At 40.2% G+C, this 9,209-nt stretch overlaps 1 protein-coding gene across 4 annotated transcripts in view; it reads left to right on the top strand.

The window, feature by feature from the left end:
* The window catches only part of asmtl (acetylserotonin O-methyltransferase-like), a 46,148-nt gene extending 37,345 nt beyond the window's left edge, over positions 1–8,803 (top strand). For 3 of the 4 annotated variants that reach the window (XM_043692350.1, XM_043692351.1, XM_043692349.1), the window contains 3 exons: positions 1,121–1,264; positions 4,077–4,199; positions 8,310–8,802. In XM_043692350.1, the coding sequence (XP_043548285.1) occupies positions 1,121–1,264; positions 4,077–4,199; positions 8,310–8,524 (482 nt within the window). In that variant the 3' untranslated portion in view covers positions 8,525–8,802. Of the gene's footprint in view, positions 1–1,120; positions 1,265–4,076; positions 4,200–8,309 lie in introns of all 4 variants that reach the window. The other variant, XM_043692348.1, reaches the window with a different exon arrangement.
* Positions 8,804–9,209: the final 406 nt, after the last annotated feature.

The following is a 9,209-nucleotide window of genomic DNA, read 5'->3' as shown; positions in this document are numbered from 1 at the left end:
CCTGCAACTTCTGCATTATACACGGAAATATCCGCCATTGTTCCTCCACTGTCATCCCTGCTAAGGTATTGCACCATTGAACTTTGGCTAGCTCCTCCCTCATAGCTCCATAGTTTCCCTTTATTCAATAGAAATATTGTCACTTCCGATTGTACCCTCTCCCTCTCAAATTGCAGATTGAAGTTTATTGTATTATGGTCACTACTTCCCAATGGCTCCTTCACTTCGAGGTCCCTGACCAATTCTGGTTCGTTGCACAATACCAGATCCAGAATTGCCTTCTCCCTGGTAGGCTCCAGCACCAGCTGCTCTAAGAATCCATCTCTGAGACACTCCACAAAGTCTCTTACTTGAGGTCCAATACCATCCTGATTCTCCCAGTCTACCTGCATGTTGAAATCCCCCATAACCACTATAGTAATATCTTTGTGACAGGCCAATTTCAGCTCCTGATTTAACTTAGGTCCGACATCCAGATTACTGGTTGGGGGCCTGTAGATAACTCCCAAGAGGGTCTTTTTACCCTTAGTATTTCTCAGCTCTATCCACACTGACTCTACATCCCCTGATGCATGGTACAGAAACAAGTCCTTTTGGCCCAGCCAGTCCATGCCAGTGTTAGTGGTCAGATCAAGACTGTTTCCATTTTTCTTCATCTAAGTTCACCTTCTTAAACCACTTTTGCCTTCTCCGTTATATTCTTAGCTTACTTTTCCTTGAATGCATTAATACTGTTTGCTTTAACCATGTCTTGTGGTCATGAGTTTTGGATTTTCACCAGAGTAATGATGTCAATTCTGGACACTTTTTTGATGATCTTCTATTGGTAAACTTTTAGGTTCTTCCATAGAAGAAGAAATATTCTCTCTCCATCCACTGTATCAAAATATTTACAAACTTAAAAACCTGTATTAGGTTACCCCTCAGTGTGCTATTATCAAGTGAGCATCCATAATGTTTAGCCAGTCTGGTGCATCTTTTCAAATGGTTGATAGATGCATCTTCAGTCAGTGCAAAGTATAATAACACAGATCCTAAGCAAGTTGATTTCTCTTTGCTCATTTTGATATTAAGCACATTGTCAGCAACTATGACCGAAATGACTTTTTTTTTCTTGCAGGATGCACTGGAGCTTTATCGTATGAAATGGCAAATGCATATCAAGATATGACATTTGTAGTGTTTGCTCAGCCACAAATGTTAGAAAGGATTAAGCGCTTCCAGCCGCAAGGCCAGAATCTATGTCAAATTAGTTTCCGAGAAGGTAACTATTAACAACACTACTTACATTTGTTTTATTGTTGGTTCAAATGTCAGCCTTTAACCTTTTTTCTCATGTTTAGCTTACATCTTAGAAATAAATAAATAAACCTTGATAGAAGTTCAGCCATCTGAATTGAAGATGATTGCAGTTCAATTGAATAAGGTTTTGGCAATGGCCAGTTGCAAACAGCAAAAGGGGCATGCAGTTTGATGTGACTTGTCAGTATCTGAGATGTTCAGCCTACGTGTCAGCATCACACCAGTTTTCAAATTCACCAAACCAAACCATTCACTTGTGTGATGTCTCTTTGGCATGACAGTAACATGCTGTGAATGGCGAATACCACTTGTGTCACTACTGCACAGTAGCAACATGAAACCGAAAGCCTCATTGCCCTGTTTTCTGTCATGGGGACATTAGTACTAGAGGACATAGCCCAAAAATCAGAGCTCTCCCTCTGAAAACAGATGCAGACAAATTTTTTTCCAGAGCGTGCTCAGTATGGAATTCCTCCCCCAAAGTTTGGCTCATTGAGTTATTCAAGTCTGAGGTAAATATTTGATAGGAGGGGAGTCTAGCGTTATGGGTGCAAACGTGAAAGTGGTGGTGAGGCAATAACTAGAGCAGCTATGATCTGATTGAGTGACAGAATAGACTCGAAGGGCCAAATAGCCTATTCCTGCTCCCAAATTTTATAACCCGACATTCCTTTCTTGCAAACTGATTGGCTGTCTGACCCATTTGACTGTTTTTGATAATAGTGGTTGAGGAACAAGTGTTGACAGGAGACCAGAAGATTTTCAAATAAACATGAATAGTGAGAGATTTGACCAACCCTGTCTGCTCAAAGTAGAGGGGCCAAATCCCTCACCAGAAATAATGAAGTTTTAAAACTTTTATGTTTTTTTGGGCTGATCTCTCACCGCTTTCACTTTATGGTGTGCCATTCCACTAATTCTGGTCAGAGTCCAGCACCTCACTGTGTTGAAGTGTGCTCGGCACATGGGTTGGAAAACCATTAAGTCAATGTGTATGATTCAAATCCAAGGTCAATGCTACTTCCATCTAATGTAAACATGTTGCTTAAAATCTGGCACCCAGAGGATATTCCTGAGTGACAATATAAGATCCAAAGGTACAAGACACTGAGCAAATGTACTGTGAGGTCTGAACCTATCCATCCACTTTATATATATTCATTTTATTCCTTCAGCAATGTGTTGGGAGTTTTGATTTTCTTCCTTCAGTGAAGACTTTGGGAATGAGTTGATAATTGTACCTTATGTTTTGAATTAAATCTAGAAACAGCAGACTACAGCTGAGCCACAGAGTTCATTTGTCAGAGGACCCATTTATCGAGCATGTGTATCAAGGCTGGCCAAGCCAACGTGTAAATTGTCACAGTTCATAATCAACATGAAAGTAAACATAGAATCGGGTGGCTCACTCCAAGCTCATTAAGTGAAAATGCTGGTATCTGTTCATCTTGGGAAGGCAGCAAGAGGCTTCTTGTGCTGCAGGCACCGGTGAAAAAAGAAAACACTTTAATAACAGGGCTTCTGAAGTCGTGCTAAACAAAAAGAGGGAGGGCCCTTACATTTGTTGAGAGCATGTAGTAAAAGCAAGTCATGGGTACTAAGCCAGGTCTTAAAAAAGTAGATTGCAGTATTTGACATCATCTGCAGCTGTAAGTTCCAGTAAGACATTAAATTGGCCTGCAAAAGGGGAAATGCAATGGATACTGGAAATGTGAAATTAAAACATTGTGTTGGACAAACTCAGTAACTGTGGAAACAGACTTGGCATTTCAAGTCTAATTAGACTCTTTGGAATTGAATCGTCATAATTGGTGGCACAGAGGTTAGCACTGCTGCTTCACAACACCAGAGACCCGGGTTCAATTCCCGCCTCAGGCAACTGTCTGTGTGGAGTTTGCACATTCTCCCCATGTCTGCTGGGTTTCCTCCCACAGTCCAAAAATGTGTAGGTTAGGTGAATTAGCCATGCTAAATTGCCTGTAGTGTTAGGTGAAGGGGTAAATGTAAGGGAATGGGTTGTTCTTCGGAGGGTCAGTGTGGACTTGTTGGGCCGAAGGGCCTGTTTCCATACTGTAAGTAATCTAATCTAAAAAATTACATTATATCCTCAAATAATAGTGGCTCTCATGTAAATGTCGATCCCTTATTTTTGGCCAAATAACCTGGAATTTTCCATATATCTCATGTAAAAAATCACCTCTAGTTCTTTACAGATAACAGGTTAATGTTTATGAGTCAGTGTGCCGGCCGTCACGTCCCACTCCAGCTTTCAGGTTGTTCCACCTCGCTCCCGATCTTCTAGTCCATTCGCTGTTGTGTTTTGCTCCGGGTTTTCAGAATTACCATAAGTCATTTTTATTTCTTTTTTTTGTTTAGAGATCAATTGGGCTTTTGCTAATGGTACGGTGTGAATTTTGATGGGCATGAATTTCAGCCCCTCAAAGGTAGTATCCATGTAATAGTCAACCCCATGAATTTAACCTTAAAAAGTAGTCGAAAAAATTCAACTATTACTTGAGTATATACAGTAACTCTGCTGCCAAACCTGTGGTTTTGCAAAGACCAGAAGCTGTCCTCGGTCATTTGTTAGATTTTTTTCCCCTAGGTCAGGGGACGGTGAGTTCTAGGTTTGCATAGTAAAATTCTATTTCAATATAGAACAAAAACAAGATACTGTGAACATTGGAATTCTGAAGTAACAACAGCAGCTGCTGGAAATACCGGGCAGGCCAAGTAACATTTTGGCTGACCCAGTTTGTTCTGTTTATTTAAAGGAGACATCTTCAAAGATGATCTGCCAGAGGCAGATCTTTACATTCTCTCAAATATTCTCCATTACTGGAATGAAGACGAATTTGACCTCATCTTAAGAAAACTCTCTGAGAAGTGCAAGCCAGGTAATAGAAACCTGTATATCCTCTACAGCATAGTTTTTTGTTTTTATTCTTCCATCCTCTTGAGAAAATACTCTGCCTACATTTGAATCTTTTATAAAGCAATTGGCAGTAAGGGTATCGAGTGAGCTGACCCTTGCACCTTCCCAGTTATCCTTTTATTTTTCCGTCAGTGAAGTTGATTAGAGCCTATTTATTCGCAGCACCACTGGCACACTGGCTGCAGTGCAAGCCATCTGCATTGCCGCAACTTAGAACAGACGAACAGGAGTAGGACATTCACCCTGTTGAGCCTGTCTTCATGGCTGATTGAATACTTCAATGTCTCTTACCGACCCCTTGCCAAGGGTTCTTTGACAATGCCATCTTTACCACCTAGAGCAACAGGCTGCTGACACAGGGAGAACACCGCTGGCCCACATTCTCTTCTGAACCATGCACCATCCTGTCATGGAGGTACTTCACTGTTGTTGCTGAGGACACTCATTTAAAATGAGTCAGCTAAGATTCAGCAAGAAAATGAGGAAAGACTTAACAAATGATTCGGATCTGGAATGTATTGCCTGACCTCTTGGTGAGCGCAGAGTCACTTGTGGTTTTCAACAGAAAAGTGGATCTATATTTGAAGCGAAAAGTATTCAGGGACAACTGGGAAAACAGTGGAGGAGGAGAGCTAGCTGATCTGCATCACGGAAACAGCCAACATAAATATGATGGGTTGAATGGCCTTTTTTCTACACAGTAGCATTCCCTGATTAAAAGTTAGTCTGAAAGTTTCAGTTTACAATATACTGTCCAAAGTATCTTGTTGCAGCACCAAGGTTGGAACTCAAAGTGTGTACATGCTTCATAAAGTAAAAGGAGGTTTTATTTTGGAAAAAGTAAGACCATTGAATGTTGTTTTGAGAGTACTGAAAAATAAAATGTATAAAATCTGGCACAAAAGGGAGACCATTCAATTCATCATGCTTGTGCCATCCACTCAAATAGCATTTCCCTATTCTTAATTCATAGCTCTGTAAATTGCAGCAGTCTAAGTCCAAAGTTTGTTTTTAAAATATCAAATATAATTAGATTTTCTGTCTCTGCTATTCACTCAGCTAGTGAATTCCTGGCTTCCAGACAATGGAAGTATTTTCTCTGAAGCTCCCATCAGATCTTTTTCCCATTCACTTTAAAATTGTGTTCCTAGTTATTGAAACTCTTCTTCCTTTCTACTCTGTAAATGGCCCTCATTATTGTAAGTACCCCTTATTAAACCTTCCACCCCCCCGCCCTATTCTTCTCTGTTCCAAAGAAAATGAACTCAGCGAATTGGTTTTTCCTATAAACCAAAGTCCTTCATTTTTGCAAATATTCCCGCTGCTTATGATGTACTTTTTTTTAACGAGTAGCTCCTGCTTTTGTTTTCGTGAAGGTCAGTTTGTTTAAATTATTCATAGTCTCTGCGGCAAAGAAAGAGATTGTTGACTGTTATGTCTAAGCCAGACAAACATTTGTCAAACAGATGTAGTTTTGGTGTCAACAGTTTGGACGGGAGTTTTTTTAAATTTCAGCTTTATTAACCAAATTTAAATTCTTCAGCTACCATGGTTGGATTTGAACCTTTCTCCAAATCATTAGCCCAAAGCACAAGATTCATTGTCTAATGAATTAACTGCTATGCTACCATACCTTACCTCCATCCCTGTTCATTCACAGATCTACCGCTTTGCGGGAAATTGAACTTACTTTCAATTATTGAAGACAGAGATTTGAGTCATTGCAGACTCTATACATAAGCACATTTTGTTGAACCTTTTCACCTTATTCTCAAAAAGACATTTTGCAATAATCCAAATTCAGGTGGAAAACCAACAGTTATGCTCCACAGAATAGATGTCAGACATTCGCTGTCTCATTTCATCGGGCAATGCTCTGCCTAGTCACAGTCAAACTACTTGATTTAAAGTTTAATCAAAACCTGGCTGTTAACTGTCAGTCGGCATTAATGAGTACGTTCACCATGGAAATGCCTCAACCAATCAGAGCCAGCCAATTATCATTTTCCTCCCTTTCATTGTAAATTCTGTTTTTTCTTCTCTTGAATTTGTATTTTTTGAAATGTTCTGATGAGTACACGATGAAGTATTTTGACATGTCTTATTTCAGCAATACTCAAATTCTGAACAATGAAATGATTCATTGACATGTTCTTGTAATGGATTCAGTCATTGCATTCCAAATCCAGGACAAAAATTATATTTTAAAGTTGGTTCAAAATGGTGGTATATTATAGAAACTTTTTTTTAAAAGTGACATTATGTACAATCCTTTTGCACAGCATGGAAAGGTTTACCAGATCATTGAGTCTCCTCTGAAGTACGTACTGTCTGGGTTCTGCCTACCTGCTCCTACCTCCTACAAGGGTGGCTTAATGGTTAGCACTGCTGCCTCATAGCATTCAATTCCAGCTTCAGTCTGTGTGCAATTTGCAAGTTCTCCCCATGTCTGTGCGGGCTTCCTCCCACAGTCCAAAGAAGTGCAAATTGACCATGTTAAATTTCCCATAGTGTCCAGGGATGTGTAGGTTAGGTGGGAAATTAACCATGGGCAATGCAAGGTTACAGGGATAGAGTAGGGAAGGGAATGCTCTTTGGAGAGTCGGTTGGGCTGAATAGCCTATTTCTACACTGTAGAGATTCTAGGAAAGCATTTATGGACTCACTTCTGGCATTACAGATTAGATTCCCTACAGTGTGAAACAGGTCCTTTGGCCCAACCAGTCCACACCGACCCTCCAAAGAGTAACCAACCCAGAACCATTTTCCTCTGACTAATGCACCTAACATTATGGGCAATTTACCATGGCCAATTCACCTGACCTGCGCATCTTTGGACTGTGGGATGAAACCAGAGCACCACGCAGACACGGGGAGAATGTGTACAGTCCACGCAGACACGGGGAGAATGTGCACAGTCCACACAGACAGTCACCCGAGGCTGGAATTGAACCTGGGAGTCTGGGTGCTGTGAGGCAGCAGTGCTAACCACTGAGCCACCGTGCCGCCCCACTTATACTTACTATTTCAATTGTTTCCCTTAGTAATTTCATACCCTGAATATTCCTTAAATCATTACTTAATCTCTGTCTCTCTGACTTTACCGAACAGCCACATTTTTAACCTGATTCTTTATTCTCTGATGTTACATGGCCATTGCTGGCATTGTCAGCATTTGTTGCCCATCCCTAATTGCCCTTGGAATTAATGGCTTGCTAGTCTATTTCAAAGGGTAGTTACAAGTTACCCACATTGCAGCGGATCGTCTTTAGCACAACCTGGATAAAAATGGCAGACTTCCTTCCGTAAAGGGCAAGTAACAATAGTAAACGGTTACCACTACTGACGCCAGTTTTCAATTCCAGATTGTATTAACTGAATTTAAATTCAATGTCTAGTTAAATTTTGGAGCCATGTCTCCAGAGCATTTGGTTGACTATCTAGATCAGTGTTTCTCAATGAGGGTGGAAGTGCCCCCTGAGGGGTGTTTGCATTCCTTCAGTGGGCGTTGAAGTCAAAGGGGGCACTGAACGACTTTGTAGAGAGCTTACCAATCACTTGGAAGACTGCCGTGACCTTGAAGGACATTGTTGTGTGCAGATGGATAGTTGCATAACACGAATGATAACATTTATTTTTTGTTGTATATAAAACATATTTCCGTTTTCAGCACTGCAGTATATTGCAGTTATATGTGCAAGAACAGACTTTGGTGATTTGAGGATGTTGCATGATTTCAAGGATAAGAAGGGGGCGTTGAATACGGCAAGGTTGAGAAACACTGATCTAGATTACTAGCTGCCACTGTACTGCCATCTTCTTCATTTTCACCTACTTTGATTATTTTGTCTTTTTCCTATACATCTCATTCATTGGAAAATCGTTACATTATTCTGTTCTCATTCTGTTTATCGCTCATACATTTTAAAGTATCTTTGCTTATGAAATTATTTTCTTCACGTGTTGCAATGTGATTTTGTTTTTGTTGGTTGAAGTGTTCTGAAAGTTTTCTGATTGATCAAATCGTTCTGTAAGTTTAACTGTTGAGTTAAGTTGTTCTGGTTTTTTTTAGGATGTGGTCTTCTACTGGTTGAGCATGTGCTGTATGACCAGAAGACCAGGTCCAGCAGAGCAGTGCTGCAGGCCCTCAGCACGTTGGTGCAGAGCAACAGAAGAGAAAGGAGTGAGTCACAGTGCAGGAAGCTCCTGCATAACCATGGCTTTATAAATATACAAATGAAGCACACTGAACCATTTCTGGATGCCATTTTGTGTATTAAGCAGTAATTTTCTCCCTGCAATTTTCCATAGACATTGATCCTTTTTCAAATGAGGGGCAAAATTAATTGGTTGATATACATATATAGACGAGCAATTCCACTAATGAAGATGGACAGTGATGTTGGTTATTAACATTGTAGTTTCTGTAAATGAACTTTAATGTTAAAATGATAGGTTCATGTTTATAAATATAGATTTTAAATTGTATGCAATTTGAATGCTATATGAAAACTGAGGAAACTATGTATTAATATGTATAAATAATTACTGTCACCTTGAGTTGCACGGAGTTCTTCATTTGTGATTTTAGCATTAAGTTGACTGCCTTGTTTGCTCACTTGCCTCTGCATCAGAAAGTGTTTGAAGAGTGTAAATGATGTTGGGATTGCGAAGGTGGAATGCTTCTTGATGGGAAATGCTTTCCTTTGGGTGTGGCGCTAGACAGCAACTCCAGCCCTATCGTTACAGGTGGACAGTTTTGTCGAGTTGGTATCAAAACAGGAAGTGCTAGAGCAAGCAGCCTTAATAGCATTTTTGGAGAAAGCAATAGTGTTAACGTTTCAAGTCCAATGTGACTTCTTCGGGAACGAAGAGAGGTGGTAATTGTATTAATGGTTTAGTGAAAGGATTGGGCAAATGCAATAAAAGGTGGTGGCATAATGCTAGCATCACTGGTCTAGCAATCCTCCCC

The sequence above is a fragment of the Chiloscyllium plagiosum genome, chromosome 6 (genome assembly GCF_004010195.1).
Source record: "Chiloscyllium plagiosum isolate BGI_BamShark_2017 chromosome 6, ASM401019v2, whole genome shotgun sequence".
NCBI classification, from domain to species: domain Eukaryota; kingdom Metazoa; phylum Chordata; class Chondrichthyes; order Orectolobiformes; family Hemiscylliidae; genus Chiloscyllium; species Chiloscyllium plagiosum.
The sequence above is the reverse complement of the archived record's forward strand: the minus strand, read 5'-3'. Positions and strand labels throughout refer to the sequence as shown.